Source organism: Prionailurus viverrinus, chromosome D3 (genome assembly GCF_022837055.1).
Source record: "Prionailurus viverrinus isolate Anna chromosome D3, UM_Priviv_1.0, whole genome shotgun sequence".
In the NCBI taxonomy this organism is placed as follows: Eukaryota; Metazoa; Chordata; class Mammalia; order Carnivora; family Felidae; genus Prionailurus; species Prionailurus viverrinus.
The window spans coordinates 7,875,402-7,898,479 of NC_062572.1; the positions used below are offsets into that span (position 1 = coordinate 7,875,402).

At 55.3% G+C, this 23,078-nt stretch overlaps 2 protein-coding genes and 1 long non-coding RNA gene across 7 annotated transcripts in view; 2 read left to right on the forward strand and 1 right to left on the reverse strand.

Annotated features, from left to right (window-relative positions):
• The first annotated feature begins 801 nt into the window (after positions 1 to 801).
• LOC125149042 (uncharacterized) lies at positions 802 to 2,736 on the forward strand. Its single transcript, XR_007145789.1, has 2 exons — positions 802 to 1,593; positions 2,120 to 2,736. It is a non-coding gene; the product is annotated as an uncharacterized LOC125149042 (long non-coding RNA).
• A 1,545-nt stretch (positions 2,737 to 4,281) lies between these two features.
• RHOF (ras homolog family member F, filopodia associated) lies at positions 4,282 to 16,616 on the forward strand. 2 transcript variants are annotated; one of them, XM_047827585.1, is made up of 5 exons: positions 4,282 to 4,496; positions 4,778 to 4,865; positions 13,818 to 13,927; positions 14,015 to 14,149; positions 14,988 to 15,152. In XM_047827585.1, exons 1-5 carry the CDS (start codon positions 4,371 to 4,373, stop codon positions 15,150 to 15,152), a joined length of 624 nt encoding a protein of 207 aa, XP_047683541.1. In that variant the 5' UTR covers positions 4,282 to 4,370. The 2 variants fall into 2 exon arrangements, with proteins under 2 accessions (XP_047683541.1, XP_047683540.1); XM_047827584.1 differs by lacking the exon at positions 14,988 to 15,152 and adding an exon at positions 15,692 to 16,616 and having other exon boundaries at positions 4,283 to 4,496.
• A 5-nt stretch (positions 16,617 to 16,621) lies between these two features.
• TMEM120B (transmembrane protein 120B) overlaps positions 16,622 to 23,078 on the reverse strand; it is a 43,245-nt gene continuing 36,788 nt past the window's right edge. For 2 of the 4 annotated variants that reach the window (XM_047827583.1, XM_047827582.1), the window contains exons 7-12: positions 22,215 to 22,280; positions 21,657 to 21,718; positions 20,385 to 20,477; positions 19,206 to 19,270; positions 18,789 to 18,857; positions 16,622 to 18,274 (exon numbers count right to left, since the gene is read on the reverse strand). In XM_047827583.1, coding sequence (XP_047683539.1) covers positions 18,161 to 18,274; positions 18,789 to 18,857; positions 19,206 to 19,270; positions 20,385 to 20,477; positions 21,657 to 21,718; positions 22,215 to 22,280 — 469 coding nt within the window. In that variant the 3' untranslated portion in view covers positions 16,622 to 18,160. The other 2 variants (XM_047827581.1, XM_047827580.1) reach the window with 1 other exon arrangement.

Below are 23,078 nucleotides of genomic sequence, written 5' to 3' on the forward strand. Positions count from 1 at the left end.
CCAGCTGTCTGCTTGAAAGTAACCAGCATGGTGCTCTTGGCTCTTTCTGGGCCCCTTCCCTTGGCCTCATGAGGGTCTCCAGTCCCAGATAAGTTGGGTTTGGTCCATCTTGTCCTTTGGTGGGGAAAGGAGGTTCACTCCACTGTCCCTAGCACCAGAGCCCCCTTCCCCCTGTCCAGGGTGAGGGGAGAGGGGGAAGCACTTGGTAGAAGTTGAGGAGGCTCACGTTTTTATCCCATGGGCCTGTTCCGCTCTGGCCCCAAACACGAGGTTTAAACTCGGTTGTCATTGAATTGCTCATTGAACCCCCTTGATCCTCGCGACACTGGCTCGCTGCCTAAGGGTGTCCTGCATCCCTTTGGATAGAGTCCTTAGGGCTCCCGGATACAGGGGTCTTTATATCCCAAGGGCGTCGGATGATTAAATAATTGACTTAAACTTCGCCCCCCAGCCACAGCCTGAAGGGCTGAAGCCAGCTCCTCCAGTCCCGCCCTCGGAACAATTAGGGAGCAATTAGGTGCTAAACTGTGGTCTGGGTGTGATTCTCAGAAGGGTGCGGTGTCCCTGTGACCTGTAAGAGTCATACCCCCTCCCCACTACCATTTCTTCTTTACTTCTTTCTACTTTCTTTGTCCCCTACCCCCACCCCTGCCACCTCCTGGGGGCAGGGAGAGACTGAGCAGCCCGTCTGTCCTCTGGCTGTAGTTCCTCTGGGCTTAGAGGTTGGCCCCGCCCCCGGTCACCAAGCGAGCTCGGGGCGGGGCTGCTCCTGGGGCCAATCCGGTGGGACCAGCCTGGAGAGGGCCACGCCAGCGGAAAGGCGGCCCAAGGCTGGGAGGTGGCTGGACCTGCCTTGCTACTGGACACTAGGGTCCCTCCTCTTCCGGCCCATCCGCCGGAGCCCCAGCCTGGAATACGACCTTTTGGACCCTCTGGGTGGAGACTGCCTCTGCCTGGACTGTGGAAAGAGGCACCCCGCCATCTTGGAGGCTGCCTGGATCCAGCGCGATCTCCAACTGGCCAGTGACCTCAGCAAGTCCCCGCCCCACTGGGAGCTGAGGGCTCCCCGTGTGAACCTGGAGGAGGAAGGTGGATGATGACTTTTTGAGATGTTTTTAATTCTGGCTTTGTGAGGGGAGCTTTTTGTGTTCCAGTGTGACCTCCCCACCAGCGCCACCAAGTGCTGCGACCTGGACAGAGTCCTGGGCTCCCAGGCCATTCCTGGCCACCTCCCATCTCTGGGACGTCAAAGAATAGCTCAGTTTTTTCTGCCTCATCTGGGGTGGATGACCCTTCGGGTGTGAGGTGAACTCTCAGGATGTGCAGAAGTGCCAGGGAAGTGGAGGCTGTAAGAATTGTCATTAACTTCCCCATCCTGTCCTGTGCTGGCCCGACTTTGCCCTGACAAGACAAGTGGATCTGGCCCTTATTCTCTCCTGAGCTCAGCCGGCCTGCTCCCCTAGCTTCTGTTCTGTGCCCATCAGCTCTATGGCAAGAACCAACTTAAAGAATCTTTCTTGCTCTCCTAAACCTCTCCAGGAATTCCCGGTGAATAGAAGGTGAATGACTTGGGCCCCTCAGAACATGTCACAGGTAAGGGAGCTGGGTTCCCCCATGCGAGTGCGCCTGCCCAGCTCCTCAGCTGGCCGGGTCTGGCCCAGCTGCCTCTGAGGAAGCTCTCGGCAGCTGGCCTGGCTCCTGGGTATTTTTAGGTACAGATCCAGCCCCTACACCACCACTGGACCTGGGTCCAGCTGAAACACACTCCAGGCTGGATGGGGCTGGGGTGCTGCCAGCCCCTTGGCCAGGCAGGGGGTGGGCAGGCGGTCTGGGGACAGTGTCAGCTGTTGTGCCTTGCTGCAGGCTGGCCCGGGAAGTCTCGCTCTTCCTCTCCTCCTCCCCCTGCCCCTCTGTATTGTGGAAGCCATTTGATCTGCCTCAGTTGGGACTGTAGCCCTGTTTCTCAGGTGGAGAAAATAGAAACCGAGGTCTGAGGATTTTGAGGAAAGTCAGGAGGTGTGATTAACTCCCAGGTGACAGTTTGCTCAGAGTGGGATGACCCTCCTAAGCGCATTCTGCCCCTAGCCCCTTCTCTCCTTCCCTTCCTGTCTCTCCCCAGGCTTCAGGGGCCCTGATTCAGGGTCAGGTCCAGGGCTGGCTGCAAAGGTAAGTGGTCTTCCCCTCACTCAAAGGCTTCTTCCAGCCTCCGTCTCCCCGAGTGATAGTAACCTGGTCCTTTCCTGCCAGCCTCAAGCTGCCACTGTGGAAAGATGACCCCCAGTCCTGCCTCACCAGCCAATCCCAGCTCCTCCCTGGTCACCAGAGAGAGCTTGAGGGCCTGGCTTTGGCTGGGCTCCTGTTCTGTTCAGGAGTCTCCTGTCTGACACACCCCTCCCCGCCCCCCGCCCCTTGAGCCTGGCAGCAAGGCCCTCCATGATCTAACCCCGGTTACCTCGACAACCATGTCTGGCCTCCCTCCTCACTCCCCAGGCACTGCAGAATCTGATGGGGTTTTCCAGCCACCGTTCATTTGTCCAGGGTACCCATCTTGCTCCCGTTGGTCTGCCCTCCCAACACTGCCAAGCTTAGGCTCAGCCTTCGCTGAGCCCTACAGGGGTCTGGTCTCTAAAGCGTTGACATCTCCCAGACCCCTTAAAGAGACTGCTTCCCCTAAGACAGCTCCCTCCAGGCAGGAACACAATTGCCTCTCAATAAACTTGCGTGGTAAAAAAGGAATGAATGAGTTGCTGTAAATTTGTGTGTGTTTGGGGGGGGGGGGGGCTTGACCTAGCAGGTGGCTCTCTGACCGGCTGCCTAAAGCTTGGGACTTTCACATAATAGTGTGGAACTGGGGGGGGGGGGGGCTTACCTCCTTTTCCCAGCTATAGGCTTTTTTGTAAGCTCTCACGAGCGGCCGCTGCTCCCCTCTGGTGGTCAGACCTGCCTTGCATCCTCTGAGAACGGACGGGGCACTTAACAAAATTGCCAGGTTGGCAATTTCCTCCCTGAAGTAAAATTTACTTGGTCTTTACTGAGAACTTGGAAATTCAGAATCTTCCCGGGGATGTGGTGGGGGTGGGGCAAGAAGATCCTGAGTCCTGCCTAGCCCTCTCTGAGGAACCTACCAGAGATCCTACCCCAGCTGGTTGGACCCCTCTCCCTCACTTAGCCATGCTTCAATGCCTGCTTGCCGCACACGGGCTCCAGGGGTCTCCTGCCTCTCCTGACCACTAGCCTGGCTTTTGCGAAGGACTGTTGCAGGGAGGGAAGGGTTGGGTGGTCTCAGCCAGCAGCCCCCGTGTTACCCTGCACATAGTGCTTAATAAATAGTTGTTTTAATCAAGGGGCGTGGGAGGATTGATGAGACTGCCTGGCTTGTGGCCTGAAGATATGTGGCTAATGGCTGGAGAGCGCTTAATCAAATCAAATTTAAGGGTGGGGTGGAAGTTATCAATGGGCCCAGCTTCTCACAACTAGATCTGTCCTAGCTTTCCCCACCCCTTCCTCGACGGTGTCTTCCTCGGTTCACGCCTCTGGCCCCTGCTAGAAAGAGGCTTCCGCCCGCGTGGTTTGGGGCCAACCCCCAAAGGAAATTGTTCCCGGAGTTCACCTGCCTTCCAAGCCGTCCGCCCCAAGATGACTGCCCGCCAGAGGGCGCCAGACGCCCACCTTGCGCTCTTAGGGAAGTGGGAGGGGTAGGTGAGGGGAACCGCTCTTCCCCACCCCCAACCTGCACCCACACTGGCGCCCGTAGGGCTGGGCTAGGTGGGCAGGCACGCCCCCTGTGCTAGCATCTTTCCTGGCTCGACCAACCTACCTAGTGGGGAAACTGAGGTCGGAAGCCGACTTGCCCCAGGCCACACAGCTGGGGCGGGGCAAAGCGAGGGGGCTTTTCCCAGAGCTGGAGACCCAGTCTCCTGAACTCTGGTGCTGGGGCAACGGTCCGCCAATCAAAGAGTCTCTGTCAGATGGGGGAGGCCGAGTCGACCAATCAGAGGGGCTCTGCCAGAAGGCGGAGCCTGCCAATCAGGGGTGCCCAGCGAGGTACCGCGGAAACCATCGAATCTTGCCGGTGGGGGGCGCGCCGTGACGTGCAGGGGAGCGAGTGGGAGCCGCGCTTCAGGCTGAGCTCCTGTTTCTCAGCTGCCTCAGTTTCTCTGGGAATGACAGGTGAACGCACCGGGCTAGGACCCTAACGAGAAGAAAAACGGGTTGGGAGGTGGGCCCGGGTGGCTGCCTGGCGGAGGCGATGCCTGCACAAAGTGGGAGGGGCTTCTCTAGCTCCGCCCCTGGATCCCGCCCCCGCCCCCGATCTCTCAGCCCCAGCGGTCTGTCCCGCGCGCTGTTGCCAGCGCCGCCGGCTCCCGGCTATGGACGCCCCTGGGGCCCCGGGCCCGGACCCGGGCAGGAAGGAGCTGAAGATTGTGATCGTGGGTGACGGCGGCTGCGGCAAGACATCATTGCTCATGGTGTACAGCCAGGGCTCCTTCCCTGAGGTGAGGCCCGCCGGGGGGGGTGGTGGGGGGGGGGTGAGTGTTAGGCTAGGGGGAAATGGGCTTGGGACCATCGGGGGCGACGGACGGCCTTCAGCCTGGACCCCGGCTCCCCGGCGTCCAGCGCGCGGAGAGGCAGCCGCCACCCCGGGGCTCTTCCTCGGGAATTCCAGAGCCCATCAGAGTGAGGGGAGGTGAGCTGGATGGGGAGAAGGCGGGCGGTGCAGCCGTACCCGGGCCTCCGTCGCACCCCTTAAGAACCAGCCCGACCCCTTCTCCGACAGCACTACGCCCCATCCGTGTTCGAGAAGTACACGGCCAGAGTGAATGTGGGCAGCAAGGAGGTGACCCTGAACCTATACGATACCGCTGGTGAGTGCGCCTGCGCGCCGAGGGTCCCTGGTGTCCGAAGGGTTTCCCCCGCCCGGGTATCCCCCTCCGGGCATCCCCCCACCAGCCTCTTTGGGCCCTGACATCCTGTCACTCCTGAAGGCTGCGGAGGGGCGCTGGCAGGGTGGCCCTGGAGGCTCAGAGGGCCTCAGTCGCCCCTTTGAAAGGAGGGTCTTTGAATGACATGAGCTCCTCCGCCACCTTCCTAGCGCTGATATGCTGGGAACCCACGGCTTCGTTCCTCTCCTGTGGTTCTAGAAAAACGTGGGCATCACTTCTGCACCCCCATGGTTCCAGGATTTCATGTGTTGCATGCTGTGGTCTCTTTAAGACTCTGTGGGCTGCAGGTTTGAGTCCACTGATGCTGGGATTCTGTGGGCTGAATTTCTGGGTCGGGTCTATAATATTCCATGCTACAGATCAGAGCCTGACTCCGGGATTCTGTGGTTGACAGTCCTGAGGCTCCAGGGTCCTGTGGATATTGATTCTGATTTCCACACTCCTGGGATTCCATAGGCTACAATACACGGCTCTGGAATTCTGCGGTCTACAGTTCTGAGCCTGTGGTTCTAGGATTTTGTGGCTACAGTTTTCTGTGTCTTCCTGGTTCCCTACGAATAAACCAAGCACTGAGGAAGGAACAGAGCTATAGGGAACGTAAGTCCAAAATAAGGTTCTCTCTGCCACCTGCAGCTCCTAAAGCAAGTGGATTTATGCGAATCGAGTCAGTTTTTAGAGTCCCTGTTGTTGGGAGCTGCAGGGAGGGGGTGGGGGGTCTGCCCCCAAGGAGCTTGCATCCTGCCCTCAGTCCCCCTCTGGGCTGAGCCAACACTGGGGGACAAAGGTCAGGATCCCCGGATAGAACCTCACCCAACCTCTGTGACTCAGTGTTTAGTGATCTGCATGGAACCATGTCATCAGGTGCCCTTTTCCCTGCCAGCCAAGCCTTGTAAGGGGAAGTCTCCCCTGGCCCGGGACAGGACAGAGCCCAAACCCAGACATGCCCCACCCCAAGCCTGTCAATGGATGTCTCATGCCACCCTGGAGAGAATCAGAAAAGGGACTGTCTGGCCCCCAGACCCCTCCTCCATTCCTGACTTCATCAGCCTTTACTGTATGGTGGCTCCCGCCCGTAACGGCTTCTAAGGAGCCCCATCTTGTTGGACGAGGACCCCGAAGGGCTACCCCCAGGGCAGGGCCGTGCTTCCAGCCCTGTGAACTGAGAAAGCCAAAGGTTGTCGAGGAATTCCCAGGGACATAGCTCTAGGAACAGTAAAAATCATGGTGTGGCTGGAACACTTTTAGTTTCACATGCTTCCTGTTGGGGACCCAGGGAGGGGCAGGTCCATAAGCCCCACTTTGTGGGTGGGGTGCTGGTGCAGCAGGGAGAGTCAGAGGGGAGTAGTCATTCCTTCCTCTGCCCTCAGGGCCTCTCCTATCAGATTCCTGGGGTTCACTGTTCGTGGAAGCCTCCCCCATCAGACCCAACACAGGGACCACTTCTGGTCATCGTGGCCTTGCCCAGAGAAAGATGTTCAAAGAACATGTCAGGACAGATTGTGGTGTGGGGGTTCTGGAAGTTTCTGCTTGGTGTAAAGAAGGATTTGCGCTAACAGGTGCTGCGGGAGGGATGGCGGAGCTTCAGGCCCAGTCATCAGAGGCACCAGGGCGGCCACCAGGGCAACGACGATCTTCCTGCCACATGCTTTGGAATCAGACCTGGGCTTTGTTGACACTGGCTCCTTGGCTGTGTGTCATCGGGGACATCTGGACCTCAGGTTCCTCCTCTGTAATCAGGGCTAAAACAGTCTTGAGGAGTAAATTAGATCCATGTGATGTATAACACAGGGGCTGGCTCTTAGGAAGGGCTCACTAAGTGTTGTGAGTTTTTAAGCACCACCCCCCCACACCACCATCATTGAGGCTCAGACCCAAACCCAACCTGTTCTGAATCCGTGGCCTGCAGAGATCTGTGCTGGCCCCCCGCCCTGCCCTCCCAGCAAGGTTCTCCCAAGCAGCAGAAAAACAGAGCTGGGGTTTGAACCTCTCAGTGGAGTCCCGGGGGAGTAGAATGGCTTCAGAGTCAGCAGGACGGCCCAAGGAGGAATACTCAGGGAGAAAGAAACATGGGTGTTTCTTCAAGGGTGTCCTACCGTGACCCAGGAAGCCCTGTTGCGAGGAACATGAAGGAGAGACTGGGTCATTCCTCTTCTACACACCAAGTGCCCAGCACAGCGCTTTTGGAATGAATGAAGAATAAATTTGAGGAGCGCCTGGGTGGATCATTTGGTTAAGCGAGCCCCGCATCTGGCTCTTGTGCTGACAGCTTAGAGCCTGGAGCCTGCTTCAGATTCTGTGTCTCCCTCTCTCTCTGCCCCTCCACTGCTCGTGCTCTTTCTCTCTCTCTCAAAAATTTATAAGCATTGAAAAAAAAAAAAAAAAAGAAAGAATGGAAAGAATAAATCTGGATTCAGAGACACCCTTGGAGAAGGTCCTGTGTAATAAAGGCAGTGAGATCCTCTCTACCTGTGGGGTAGATGGATATCAAAAATAAACAGCAGAAAAGGGTGGCCAGGTGACCTACTAGAGAAAGATAGAGACTAAGGGGGTGAAGGGAATGACTATACTGGAGATGAGTCTAGTAAAAGTTATTGTAGAAGGTTCTGGAACCTGATGAGCTAAACCCTATGGTGGGGCGGTGGAGGGGAGTGCAGAGTAGCATCTTTCTGACCAACCACTGGTTGATCAGCCAGAGCTGTGGGCTCGGGGTGGCCTCTGAGAGGCTGAATTTCTCCACACCCAGGACCTTGGCCACAGGGGAGGCCAGTCTGTGGGAGTCACGTGGGAGGCCAGTCTGGCTGTGCGTCTCCATCCTGCGGAAGCAGATACAGACACAGTGGCTTGAGGGTGGTTGAGGGGAGGTGGAGCTCTTAGTGCTGACAGGTGAAGGGGAGGCGGGCTCCCCTGCCCCCACCCCCCACCCCGCCCTGACACTGTCAGAGGCAGGAAGCTGTGGTGTGGTCTGAAGGTTCCTGGACAGAAGGGAGGTGGGGACAAGGTGGGCTGTTAAGACACCAACTAGGGATGGAGCTATGCGGGCCTTGGGGTGGGCCCCAGGGTGAGGGTGTCACAGAATGGAATGGGGGTTGCCTGGGGAGATGGGGGGCTGTGGTCCCCTTCCCAGCCTGAGATGGCAACAATAGGAAAAGTTGGGGGCAAAGGAGTTGTGACACAGGGAATCGGGGACAAGAGGGGTATCTAGGGGCGAGGATCCCTGGAGGCTTGAAGAGCTGAAGCCAAGGGCCAGTCAGAATGTGGCCTCAGCTCCAGGCTGGGGCTGCCCCGGCCCGGCTCCTCCTGCCTGGGGAGGAAGCACAGGTGGGCGGGCCCCAGTAGCAATACACGGGTTCCTCTTCTGGCAGCTTCCCCTTCTCATGCTGCCTGCGCCCCTCCCCTGACCGATGTCCTGGCTGGAGCTGGGAACCACCTGCTCTGGTAGGTCCAGAATATTTGGGGACCACTGTGGCCCAGTGACACCCTCTCTCCTCAACCGGGCTCCAGGCCTTAGAGATCCCTGCCCCTGCAGAGATGACTGACACAGCAAAGCTCCTTCCCACAAAGGAAATACCCTCGTGCTAGGCGAGAGCCTCACTTCCTCCCCACCCCACTGCACTGCCAGCTTCAGGAAGATGGGCCACTTCAAGGGGAGCTGGGGCCCAGAAGACCTTTCCTCTTCAGAAACAAATGCATCCTTTTGCACGTGACTCCGTGCAAGCTCATCTGCAGAGGCCGGAGTGGAAGCCCGGTGTGCAAGCCCGGTGTGCCTCTGGACAGTTGACTTGGCCCCTTTAAGCCCTGGCATCAGTGTGGGTAGATGGGGAGGGTATTAGTATCGCCTTGTGGCTGGAGGGCCCCCTAAAACTTGTGGGTCCAAAGATCCAGGGTTAGAACCCTCGCCCAGCCCCCCCCCCCCCCGAAGTTTCTGGTTCAATAGTAACCATAGTAACAGTCCTTCCCCTTTGTCCGACATTGCTTAGCCTCCCAGTCCTTTATTTCCAGTATCAGGGGCAGGGTTATCACCCCCTTTGCCAGATAAGGAAACTGAGGTCCAGGGAGGGAAGGCACCCGAGTCACGGAATGAGAGTCAGAGTGTAGCCTGGCTCTCCTGACTCATAGAGGAGAGGTGTCAGGACACTCCACACCTCCCGAGGGGACATGAGGCCAACAGCACGCGGGAGTCCATCATTTGTTGGCCTGGTCCCCACGTGGAGGACCACACTGAATCTTGGGAAAGTTGAGCCAGGCACAGTCAAGCCAGGAAGGCAACCTGGAGGAGGGAGCTGGAAGCTGGGCTGGCTGCCCATCCCCTCCCAGAACCGCTCTCTCTTGAGATACCTGTGTTGGCAGTCTTTGCCTTATTTGGTCGGGCCTGGGGCTTGTAGGGTGAAGACAGCTCCCTACCCTCTCGAGTGGACTGAGAGAGGCACCCCCAGTAGTCTCACCTACGGTCCTCTTTTACAGAGTGTCCCCTTACCTGTGTGACCTTAAGGCAACTCGCTTCACCTCTCTGTGCTACACTTTCTTGCATCTCTAAAATGGGGATAACTATAGCCCTACCTTGTTGGCATCGTGATGAGGTAGTGTAGGCCACGGGCTTCAAATGAAGCCATGAGAGAGCACAACGAGCCTTCGTCATGAGTGAGCACTGCCGAGGCGTGTTGTTTCACAGGTCAGGAGACCATCTGTGAGGAAACAAGGTCCAGAGGTCAATTCCCAGTCGGGATCTTGGGGAAGGCTCCCTGAGAAAATTTTTGGCCATTTTCGAGCAGCGCGGCAGGCAGCTGACCTTGGAGTTAGGGACTGAGCTGGCTCTCCAGCTCACAGGGAACCTGTCTATGACCTTGCAAAAGGCGCCCCCCTCAGCCACATGGGCTCCTAACAGGAAGAACTTTCTCCGCCCAGCTTACCTCCCAGGGTGGCTGCTTAAATTAACACAGGTGATCGAGGTGAAATGCCCTTGCTGACAGCCGGGGAGATTATTGTTACACCTACTCACCCACTCATTCGTTCGTTCACTCACCACACGTTTATTGCGTGCGCCTGCATCCCAGGGGATGACAGAGATGGCCCCTGTCCTCAGGGGCAAGTGTGCTCATGGTGGGGAGACAAAGCCAAACCCAAACCAAACGTCAGGTAGTGATACGTACTCAGAAGAATAATAAAGCCATGGTCGGACATGGGACAGACTGGGTCGAAGGCTTTGTCTCCGAGCAGTCAGGAAAGCTGCCCCCGAGGAGGTGACATTTCTGCAGAGACCTGAAGGAAAGGAGGGAGCAAGCCTTGCTGCTACCTGGGGAAGAACCTTCTAGAAACAGCAAGGGCAGAGGCCCCCAAAGGGGAGCAGGCTAGGTCTGGCTTCCTCCTTCAACCCACGGCTGCCCGACTTCTGCCCTCATCAGCTCTGCTGAAATCCTCACAGGCCGTAATTGCTAAACTCCCTGGCACGTCGCGGCCCTGGTCTCTGCTGCATCTGACAAGAGCTGAACAGCATCAGCCAACAACCAACCAGTCTTGACTGGACGCCTGCCGGGCGCCAGGGGTTATTTGCGAGGACAGACATGGTCCCTGCCCCCAGGGTGCTTACAGTCCATGGGGAGACAGGCAGTAAGCCAGTGTCTGAGCACGGATTGTGGACACCCAGGGTGGGGGAGACTCTGTGTGGTGAGAGACGAGGGACGGCCTCTCTTGAGGGGCCAGCCAGTCAGGATGAGGGAAGCCGTTGGAGCACAAGAGGCCTGTTTTACAACTACTTGTCCACTCCGGCCCTATTTTTTTTTTTTTTTTTAATGTTTATTATTTTTTTTTGAGAGACAGAATTTAAGTGGGGGAGGGGCAGAAGAGAGGGAGACAAGGATCCAAAGCGGGCTCCAGGCTCTGAGCTGTCAGCACAGAACCCGACGTGGGGCTCAAACTCAGGAACCGCGAGATCATGACCTGAGCCGAAGTCGGACGCTTAACCGACTGAGCCATCCAGGTGCCCCTACTCCTGCCATATTTCTAACAGGGAATGGATATGTATGTTATGCCAGAATTAGGAAACATCATTAAATCATGGAGGACCAGAACCTATTTTTGCACAATGCAAAGCAGAATAGAGCCTTGCTGGTATCACCAGAAGGAATGCTTGACCCAGAACTTGATAAACTGGGGTTGCGTCCTGCCTGGCTCACTGATGACCTCGGGCAGGTCACTTCTTTGAGCTCAGTGTACATGGGAGTATTCTTAACTTCTTGACTAGCATATCGGGTGGTGGCTGTAAGGATTTCTTAACTGTCCCTAGGCAAAAGCACTCTAAGAAGTGCCTAAAGCAGGGTGTCTGGGTGCCTCAGCGTGTTAAGCATCTGACTCTTGATTTTGGCTCAGGTCATGATTTCACGGTTCATGAAGTTGAGCAGTGACAGTGCAGAGCCTGCTTGGGATTCTTTCTCCCTCTCTCTGCCCCTCCCCTGCACTGTCTCTCAAAATAAATAAAAAACATTAAAAAAAAAAAAGAAGTGGGGCACCTGGGTGGCTTGGTCAGTTGAGTATCCAACTTTGGCTCAGGTCATGATCTTGTGGTTCATGAGTTTGAGCCCCCCATTGGGCTCACTACTGTCAGCATAGAGCCCGCTTAGGATCCTCTATGCCCCTCTCTCTGCCCCTCCCCCACTTACACTCAAAAATAAACATTAAAAAAAATAATAAAAAGCATATAAAGCATAAGGGGGTATCAATGTGAAGTAGAAGTAGAGAGGAGACAATTATCCTAGAAAAGGAAATAACTGGACTGTCAGTCTGAATATTTTTAAATAATGCTAAAAAGAAAATGTGAAAAAAAAATTTAAAAAGCATTCCAGATGTGGGAAGACAGCAAGTACAAAGGCTCTGAGGCACCAGAGCTTGGTGGGTTTGGAAACAGTGGGGGGGGGGGGGGGAGGTGGGGGGAGGGAGATAAGGTCAGGGTCCGTGGGTGCAGGTCATGTGGACCCCTGGGGGATGTTTGGATTTAGTACAAAAGGCAATAGAGAGCTATTGAAGATATATATTTTTTAAGTTTATTCATTTTGAGAGAGAGAGACAGAGTGAGCAGGGGAAGGGCAGGGAGAGAGAGAATCCCAAGCTGGCTCCGTGCAGACTCAGGACTGGGACTCACGAGCTGTGAGAACGTGGCCTCAGCCAAGACTGAAAAGTTAGACACTTAACTGACTGAGCCATGCACGTGCCCCTATTGAAGATGTTTTTCCTTTGAGGGGAGAGAGGCAGGATTTCATTCGTGTTTTAGATTCATCCAGCTGCTGGGTGGAGGGAGAGTGGATTGTTAAGAGGCAGCAGGAGATCATGGGCGACCAGCTGTGGCTTGGATGGTGCCATGCTACCCAACAGAACTTTTCTTCAGTGATACAGGTCCTGCACCTGAGCTGCCCGTTTACGGCAGCCGCTAGCCCTGTGTGGCGATGAATCACTTGAAATGTAGCTAGTGCAATGGAGAACCTGAATTTTTAATGTTAATTAACTTAAATAGCCACATGGGGCTAGTGACTACCCTATGGGACAGCACAGGTCTAGAAGGACATGGACAAAGATTAGGAGAGGGGACAGTTTGGAGATGAGCTGAAGCAGCATCCTGGCCTGTTTCCCACCATTGTACAAGGATTACTCCAGCTTTGTGGTGATAAGGACAGAAGAATCTGAGTCGGCTGGGCCCTGACAGTGTTGGGGGGACTCGGGCTGAATGGCTGCATGGAGTCCTCCTGGCCCAGCCACTGTCATAGCTGTGGCTGCTGTTCACTGCACGCCCTCAGGGGTCCTGGATTGAGGGAGAACCAGTGGGAAGGGAGAAGGTGGCAGTATCCTGGCAGCAGCTGGGGGGCCAGAGCAGGATGTGGTCTGTCCGCCTTCAGTGGAAAGGCCAACTTTGGCAGGGAGGGAGCCAGAGGGTAGGCTGGCGCCTCGCCGGGGTAGGGGCAGGGGATTCCTGGGCCTCTGCGTCCCAAGTAATGGAAGGAGGTCACCTTTGTGCCTTTAAGAACGCTAGGGCATATGGTGACCAAGTGCAGGGCATAACCCTGGGCCTGCTTCTGGACCACGGCAACCCCCCTACAGGACATCACCGGTGACACCTGAGTACAGCCTGTGGGTTTGGCTAGAGAACAGCGTCAGTGGTGGTTGCTCACGTTTGATACCTGTACTATGGGAGGTGATATAAAATGTGCTCGTTCTTAGAAAATCCGCGGGGCACTATCCTGGGGTGAAGAAGCAGGACGCCGGCCATTACTCTGGCGTGGCTCACGTGTTTACATATAGAAAGGGCAAGTGGAGCAAAGTGTAAACACTTGGAGATCTGAGGGCGTTCTTGGCACCCTTTTTGCAACTTTTAAGTTTGAACTTGTCGATAGAAAAAATTACTAAAAACATTAAAAAGCCACACTCAGCCTTGGCCTCTGATTCAGTCTGTGCTGGGGGAGGGGTGTTCAGTCTCCCCACGTGAGTCTGAGTGTGGTGAGCTTGACAGCAGCTGTGCTGGTTGCCTGCCCGGCCCCACAGTGGCCTGGGCCCCACCAGCCCCTGAGCCTTCAGGGAGGGGAGGGATTCGGCCTCTCTCTCCCTAACCTGGGTGCCAGGGCAAGGGGGCAGCGGTAATGGTCACGGGCAAAACCGCTAGCAAGTTTCTCCAGTTTCTCCTGAGCGCCCTGTAATCAGGCTGTTCTGGGCACTGCACGGGTTTCGTCTCGTGTAATCTTTGCTACCGGGGGTTGCCACCTCTGTTTTGCAGACGAGGAAACTGAGGCCTTAGAGACAGAGTCACCAACTCCTTGCCCATCTGAGCCCAGACAGGGGAGTCAGGTAGACAAGGAAGTGGTGCCTCCCTGACCCCTACCTACCCTCCGGTTTCAGGGCAGGAAGATTATGACCGGCTGCGACCCCTGTCCTACCAGAACACCCACCTCGTGCTCATCTGCTATGACGTCATGAACCCCACCAGCTATGAAAACGTCCTCATCAAGGTGAGGCCCGCGACCCAGCCAGCCTACCTCAGGGGTGGGGACCACGGATCTGGCCTCAGCCCTGATGCCTGCCTTCTCCCTCCACAGTGGTTCCCTGAGGTCACACATTTCTGCCGTGGGACCCCCACGGTGCTCATTGGCTGCAAGACAGACCTGAGGAAGGACAAGGAGCAGCTGCGGAAGCTCAGGGCGGCCCAGCTGGAGCCCATCACCTACATGCAGGTCGGTAGGGGGTCCCCCCTTTCTCCCCCTCTATTTCCCTCCTCTCCGCCCTCTTCTTCCCTGCCTCCTTTAATCCTTGTAACGCTGAGGCGTGTTCTGTTGGCATCCCCTATTTTGTGGGAGAGAAGTGGAGACCCAGAGAGGTTAAGTGGAGGTTAAGAGCCACACAGCTAACCTGCAGCATATCGCCAGGATCCTGCCCCAGTCACTCTGGCTCCGGAGTCTGGGTCCTTAACCACCATCCTGTCCTGTCTGCCAGAGGGAACTGGAGAGGCAGGCCTTGTTCAAAAGCAGGGTTCCCCTACCCACGAGAGTCACGGGCAAAACCAAACCCTGCAGCTTTCTGGGTGAGGCACGGGATGATAAAAGGAACACAAAGAACACTGGTAAGAAAGTTTAATAAAAAGAAGCATTAATAAAAGCAAATGTTAGAAGAGAGAGTTTTTACTCTCCTAGCAAGCCGTTTCCTTAGTTGTGCTCTGGAGAAGAGGAGAGAGGCAAGTAGGAAGCCCTTTGTGTCTGGAGGCCCCTAGCTCGTCAGAGGCCTGGCAGACACAGTTGTCGGGATCCGGCCCCCTCTCTGCCTGAAGGTGGACAGGACGCTTCTCTCAGCAGCCGCAGCCCTCAGGCCACACCAGACAGGCCTTTATGTTCCATCCACCCACACTGGTGGGGGCTGGACCCGGGATAGGGAGAAGGGGGCTCCACACCAAGACCTCTGCCCCGCCCCGGGGGGCCCCCAGAGCCAGATCCAAGTCCCCAGACCCATGAGGGGGTGTCAGGAGGTGCCCCATGCTCCAGGCCCCTCATCTAATGCCAGTCCCTCCCACCCACCCAGGGTCAGAGCGCCTGCGAACAAATCCGAGCCGCCCTCTACCTAGAATGTTCTGCCAAGTTTCGGGAGAATGTGGAGGACGTTTTCCGAGAGGCCGCCAAGGTTGCCCTCAGTGCTCTGAAGAAAGCACAGCGGCAGAAACAACACCGGTTGTGCCTGCTGCTCTGACCCCTCTGGGTAGGGCACAAAGCCCTCAGGGCAAGACTGACAGGGGCCAGGCTACCAGCCCCGGATTATACCCCGAGATCCTGCCCCATCCCCAGCTTTCCAAGGGCACCTGGAGGTGGGTGTCTCCTTGTGTCTGGAGCCTCTGGTTAGACTCTTAGAACATTCTGGAGATCTCTTATTTCCCAGCTGCGGCTCTGACCATGAACTCACCTTTGGGTTCACACTGGAGCTGTGGCCCGCATGGAGGTGGGTGAGGGTGCTGGACTCAGTCCCTCTGTACCTGGAACCGGCATATGTCCCCAGGACTCAGGAGTACGCGGCCTCCCCCCAGCCACGTGTATCCCCCTTTGCACACCCAATAGGTCCTCAAAACCTATGCTTAAAACAAAGAACTACATCTGGTACGTGGATAAGTGTGGATTCGTCAGCGTTCCACACGCCCCCCCCCCCCCAAGACCGCTGCTCCCATGTCACTCGCCTCCCTGGGCTCTGGAGATAGGCACGGCTGCACTCTCCAGCTCCTCACTTCCTTCCTCCAGGAGCTCGGGGACCACGATGGGATAGGGGCCTATCGGGACAACACAGGCACCAGCCCCGGACACGGGGGCCAACAGTGGCCCCGGCCCCCCCACAGAGGACTCCAGTCTCAGCCTTTGGCTGGGCCACCATCTTTGCAGAGCCGGCACACATGCCCAAGGGGGACAAGAAACTCTCTCAAAAAGCAAAAAGTACCCTGGACCACACATCCAACCCCTGCTCAGGGGCTCCTCACCTGCAACCCCCCAGTGCCAGGAACTTGAGATGAAAGTGACATTGGCTCCGAGTGACCTTGGGCAAGTCACTCCTCTCTGTGGACTATCTCCCTATCTGCAAAAGGACGGCACTGGCTCATTTTAATAGTCATCAAGTTTCCTCTGTCCCTCACAGCCTCCACTTCTGCCAGGATGTGGAGTTCTGGAGCTGAGACGCCCTTGACCTCCTGTGAAAACACACTTAACCCCCAGCTGCAGATCCACTGAACCTCCTCCTGGAAGGTCTGCAGTCACTTCCGGGAGCTTTTAAACAAGTGCCCCAGGTGATTCTAATGCCCCACAGATTGAGAGCTGCTTGCTTCCTGAGTGAGCCAGGAGTCAGCCTTACTGAACGCAGCATAACGGCTTCAGGTGCCTCCTGCCCTCCCCGGGATCTCCTGCCTCAGCCCCACTAAGCCTGAGGATCTCCTGCCTCAGCCCCACTAAGCCTGAGCCTCTCTGAAGTCAATTGCTAGGGAAAGAGACTTCTGTATTCCACCCACCTCACACAGGTTCCCCAAGGTCCTGCCATGACCTGGGGAGTCAAGGGCGTCGTCAATCCAAGGCCTCATGGACAAATCTTATAGGACGGAGGTCCACAAACCGTGTTGTCTGTGGACCAAATCTGGCAGCTGCCTGTTTTTGTAAATAAAGTTTTGTTGGGACACAGCCACACTCATTTATGTATGCATTAGCTGCTTTTGCCCTACAACTGCAGGCTAAGGTAGTTGTAACAGATTATCTGGCCCTCAAATATTTACTTACCATCTGGCACTTTACAGAAAAAGTTTACCGACTCCTAGTCTAGGGAAAACTCAAGTGCCTTAGGGCCAGATGGGAGGTGCAAACGAGTGAAACAGGACAGCTACAAAAGGGAGTGGTGGGTCTGTGGCATACTAGAAAGCAAGCACCCCATCCTAGGCAGGCAGCTCAGCCCAGCCAAGAACTGCCCTGTGGGAATGTTGACAGATCTTTCCATTTTTCTAGGGAAAGTAGAAATCTGGGTTTTTATGTGGACTCTTACTGGGGTGGAGGAGAAATTTCATATTTTAAAAATGTAACAATTAAAGAAGAAGCTTAAACTCCTCTGAGAGCCAAAGCATGACTGTGGATGCCAGCCCTGAACTCTGGTCAGAGGGGATTTGTAGGGAAATAGTTAAAGGCAGCTGAGGCTCGCGTGTGGGAGAAGGCGCCGAACATTCAACCAAATTTGCTAGCTTCTTCATCCTCCCCACAAGCATTCAAGTACAGAATCCGACACGAGGTGACCAGCGGACTTGTCCTGGCTTCCAAGTGCCACCTCCCAGAAGTGAGCCTGCTCAGACTCTCCCCACCAACATTCTAGAACCTGAGGGGGAGGGTGGGTGAGCTCTGTGATGGCTTAAGTCCCAGCCAGCGCTGAAAGTAAGGGTCCCACTCACTGCAAGAATTCAGGAAAGTGGGCTGAGGGGTGGGGGTCAGGAAGCCAAAATTTCAAATTCAAAAAAACCCAACACCAAACTATCTCAAACCACCCAAGTGATGCCAAGGCTGGGGCGCCCTCTGGTGGTAGCAGCACCCCCCTCGCCTCAGGCCCACCCTAGGGACCAGGCCCTTGGGGAGGCAGGGCACTTCTCCCCAGGTGGCCAGCAGGAGGGAGAGGAAGCACAAAGAGCACCAGGCACAGACAGACAGTGATTCTCTGAGAACTTAAATACCCCACCACGGAGCAGCGGAGGCCGGGAGAGCTTACAGCGGAAGCGGTTTGCCGGTTTGCCCCGGGGAGGGAGGCTTCACAGGACGCCGAGGGGTTTCCTTCCACCTGCTGGGGACTCAGTAAGTAGCAGGTCGGCACTCCAGTGAGGCACATCCAAACCCCAACCTGAGGGGCTCCCTGAGGCTTTAGGCCCCCGCCCAGGAAGACTGACCCAGTCTCAGCCGTGAGAGGGCAGCGAGGGAAGACTGCGGATTCTAGGGCAGTCGGGAGGACCCCGTGTTAAATATGTCATAAATAGGGAGGCTGAGCAGGCTAACATTGTGCAGACGGGCAGGGGCCACGTTCCTCTTGTCCACCGGGGACCAGGGCCTTGGCCCTTCTACCAGTGATGCGCTGGCCCCTGAGGTGGCTGCTGCAGTGGCCAAGGACACTGTGGGGAGGAAATCAGGTGCAGCCAGGTGCCAGCTGGAACCCCCTGCAGTCTTGAACCCCAGGGGCTGGGGGTGCACAGGTCCCTTGGCTCACAGCTTCTTCCCTTTGTTTCTGTTCTTCTGAAGTTTCGCGTGCACGACTTTGAGTGTGGTCAGGAAATTGCCAAGGAAGAGGACGAGGAAAGTGAGCGCCAACACGAACACCTGGGCAGGGGCAGGGGCGTGCGGGAAGACAGGGGAAGGCCCAGCACGGGGGAGGGGAAAGGAGGAAAAGGTTGAGCCAGCTCAGATCGGCTCCCGGCTGAGATGCCCACTCTGCCTCCGTGACCGCACGACCCCCTTAGCGTAAGCTGCCAGAAAACTGCAGGGTTCCACCAGCAGAAAGCAGAGATCTGGGCCAACTGTGTGAAGGCTGTGAATCTTCAGGGTCACGGAGGGTTGGAGATGGCTTCTCTCTTGCCCCCTCCCCTCCCCACCCATAGCATTCAATAGGGCTCTCAGACCACTTAGGGGTTCCGCGGCTTCCCAAGTTCCCTCCCAGTCTCCCAGGCCCCAGTAGCAGGGAGCTCTGAGCACAGGGCCCCATGGTGGGGAATCGAGGGGTAGCTGAGGAAAGAATTCTCTCCAAGCTGGCCCAGCCTTCTGCAGGACACCCTCTGCCACCCACCAACACACGCGCGCGCGCGCGCACACACACACACACACACACACCCCATACCTGCCATTCTCTGCATTCCTCGTGGCTGGAGAGCTCAAACAACGTGACGGCATTGTAGAGCTGCCAGAACTGGAGAGAGGGAGGCAGGCGCCGCTTGCCCCAACAGACTCCCCTGGAGTCCCACATGGGGAACCCCAGGGAATGGACCAGGCTCCCCCAAGGTTCTGGTATCACCTATCCCAAGACACTGAGAACCCCCCAAAATGAAACTGGGGCCACCCTACGCCAGAACAGCCTGAAGATGTGGGAATCAGCATGCTGGTGCTGAGGGCCACTTCTGTCTCTTGCCTTTGGCATCCCAGGACCCTGTAGGGCCCAGCCCGGGGATGGCTGGTGAATGTGGGAGAGGCCTGAAGACCTCCCGTTCCCAGGGTCAGCCCAGAGCAGGGGACACCCACAAACTCCAGGGGGACTCACATGGCCACAGAACAGGAAAGGCAGGAGGAAGGTGAGGCCCCGCCACATCCAGGACTGGAACCCTTCTGTGGAGAGGAAGGAGGAAGCCAAGGGCCCATGTGAGAGGGTTCAGTTGCCCCCACAGCCCCACCAGGCGCCTGCGGCCTAGCCACACCAGTCACCCCAAGACTAGCCACATGGGGCAGGGAGGACAACCCTCTCCTCTCATGGATGGGTGAGCACTCAGCTATGAAAATCACCCAGAGAACATGCAGAACACCTGACACCAGGCCTGACTGCTCTCAGGCCTCAAGTCACCAAGAACTCCTAGAGCTGGATGACACTTGCAGAAAGCTGACATGACAGGCACTGTGTTTTAATAAGTTCTTTAATTTGCACAGAATTTTGCATTTTATAATGGACTTTTGCATGCATCACTTCAACTGAGTCCTGACAAAGTAGGACCTACGTTGCAGAGTAATTCAACGAAAATGACCATCTCAAAAGATGGCAGAATTTTATGAGTTTCCTGTGAAAGTTGAAACAAGAGTTCTCAAGCTCTTCTGACTGGGCAATCGCCCCATGAGTTAAAAAAAAAGAAGCGCCTGGGTAGCCCAGTCGGTTAAGCGTCCGACTTCGGCTCAGGTCATGATCTCATGGTTCATGAGTTCAAGCCCCGTGTCAGGTTCTGTGGTGACAGCTCAAAGCCTGGAGGCTGCTTCAGATTCTTGTCTCCCCTCTCTCTCTGCCTCTCCCCCACTCTCTCTCTCTCTCAAAAATAAACATTAAAAGAGAATTCTAAAAAATTTTTAAAAATTAAGCACACCTTCCCAATGTATATACGTATATGTGTCTATATATATTTATATGTAGGTACATTATACACAAATTATACATGCACAACACTAGGCTAGCATTATAATATAAAACACAGATTAAAAGAAATAGACACTTGGTAACACAGAAGCATGCATCAAGGCCTGGCACACAGCTGGCCTCAAGCTTGTCAGCTGAAACAGAATCCATGATGAATTATGAAAAGCAACTTAGGCAAGAGGCCAGCAGCCCTGGTTTTGTGTGTGGTAGGTCTTATTATGTTTTTATTGGTCTGTGCTCCCAGTGTAGGAAATTAGGGGTGAGGTCTGGGGGAGCAAGGAGGGGCCAGTACTCGTCTACCTACCCCCAGGCTGGGCTACTTACCCACCGTGAGGTCCAGATGATTCCTCTCTCCCAGAGCCCGCAGCCTGTAGAGGCAGCCCCTCTGGTAATAATATTGCAGGAACTGGACACAGCCTGCAGGGGGAGCACAGCACCAGGCTCAGAGCCTGCAGGACTGGGCACCAGCTCTGTGCAGACCCAGGGGTCTTCACCGCCCAGAGGGCAACCCCCTCCCATTCCCAACACACACACACACACACACACACACACACACACACACACACACACACACACTCAGCCTGAACCCACTTTATCCCTTATCCAGAATACAATGGGAGCAGGTTATCTGAAGACCCAGCTAAGCACCAATTAGACTAGAAACTTCTAGAGCTTTCCTAAGCATGCAGTGGGCACTCAATAGATACTTGTTGGAATGGTGGCATCATGCTGGGAGCTGTGTGTAATGCTAAGACAGCAAGAGACATTTTCATACAATGAGATACTTAGTAGTTACTAAAAATGAAGAGATAGCCTTCTCTGAATTGACACAGAAAAATACCCATCATGGGGCACCTGGGTGGCTCAGTCCGTTAAGTATCTGATTCCTGCTTTGGGCTCAGGTCATGATCTCACAGTTCGTGAGTTTGAGCCCCATATCTGAGCCCCGTATCTGTATCTGGCTGTCTGCTGTTAGCACAGAGTCTGCTTCGGATCCTCTGTCCCCCTCTCTGCCTCCCCCCTGCTCACGTGCTTTCTCTCTCTCAAAAATAAACAAACATTAAAAATAAATTAAAAAAAATCAAATTGTATTGTTTTAATTGGCAATATGCACACACTATAAAATTCAAAGGGAACAAACAGGTACTGGATGAAAAACAGAACTCTCTGTTGCTATTCCCAACTATCCAAGCTTCCAATTCCCAGAAGTGACCTCTGGGACCAGTTCACTGTACATAAATCCGGAGCTATTCTTAAATGAGAAAAAGAACATATACTCTATTTCCATTTTGAGTTGTGCCTTCAACATCACTCAGTTCACAAAAGTCACAACTAGTCCAGTTATGACATGTGGAAGAAAAGGCAGTGGTGGGGGATTCTAGGGGTGAGGGTGGTCAGGCTGCGCCTACCCCAGGATGGGGCAGTGATCTGGGAGGAGATGCCCCTTTCCTGGATTTCTGGGATCCTCCCCTGCCTGGAGCTCCCTTCCACACCAGACACACCCCTCACAAGGGAGGAGGGATGACAGGGGCCTCCATCAGTGAAAGCCACAGGAAACCATGCCCCCTCCCCCCAATCTAGGCAAGAGACACTCACTCTGAAAAATGGAAAACGCTAAAAACTGATTACGAAACTTCTGATAAATTAATCCGTTAGGCCTGCAGAGAAGTGAGGAAAAGCAAAGGTGAGGCATGCTGTGAAATCAGACATTCATCCTTGTCCCTCTCTGTTCCAACTAAGAGAGAAAAGCTTTTAAAATTAAACGGAGGTCCCTGATTTCTGCCCTTCTTCAGCACCAGTGTCTCTCAGGCTGGGCCAGATTACTTCCATCACTGCTTTAAGCCCGTTCTACAACCTGGGGACACATATCATCATTCTGAAGCCTAAGTTCTTATTCATTCCCACTCCCTCCATCTGTCTCCTTTGGAGCCTCATCCGTGTGCTCTATCTGTCGCTCCCTGTTACCTCTGCCTCAGCCAGCAGGCCATTGGGACCTCCCCGGAAACCTCCCAGTGGCCCTGGGGGATCCCTGCGGCCTGGCTATAAGCTCACGCTTTCCTTCTTGGCCCAAAAGTCAGCCCAGGCCAGGAGCCCCAAAGGTGCCCCCTTGCCTACCGCCAGCTCCCCCCATTCACGGACCCCCATGAGACTCACCAGGTCAGCATCACTCCAGAGAGGAACGTGGACACGTAGTGGTGAGACACCCACCAGCCTTTAATTCTTGGAGAGAGGAGAAGGAAAAGGAGCTCAGGTGGGGAAGGAAACACAGGTGGCTCTTGTTCTCAGACTTGGGGGGGGGGGGGGTTGCTGCTCTGTGGCCCAGAAACAGCCATGAAATAGACCCAAGCCATGACTCTGCGCTTTTCTCCTACAGAAATGCACAATCACACATAAACCACTCACAGATTGGCCATGAGACCCACAGAAGGACTCGGGCCCCCCGTGGCTTCCCACTACCCTAAGAACACATCCCTAATCACACCCCAGCTTCAAGCCCTGTCTCCCTGTCCTCTCCTTGAACCTGCCAAGCCCACTGCTACCTCAGGTCCTGTTAGAGGCTGAATTGTGTCTCTCAAATTCCTATGTCACAGCCCTAACCCCCAATACCTTAGAATGTGACTGGTTTTGGAGATAGGAACTTTATTTATTTTAAGTAATCTCCATACCCAACATGGGGCTCAAATTCACGACCCAGGTATCAAGAGTCACATGCTCCACTGACTGAGCCAGCCAAGGACCCCTGGAAGTAGGAACTTTAAAGAGTTAATTAAGGTTTAAAAAAAGGTGATGGGGGAGTGCCTGGGTGGCACAGTCGGTTAAACACCCGATTCTTGGGGCACCTGGGTGGCTCAGTTGGTTAAGCGTCCGACTTCAGCTCGGGTCATGATCTCACAGTCTGTGAGTTCGAGCCTCGCGTCGGGCTCTGTGCTGACAGCTTGGAGCCTGGAGCCTATTTCAGATTCTGTGTCTCCCTCTCTCTCTGCCCCTCCTCTGCTCATGCTCTGTCTGTCTCAAAAA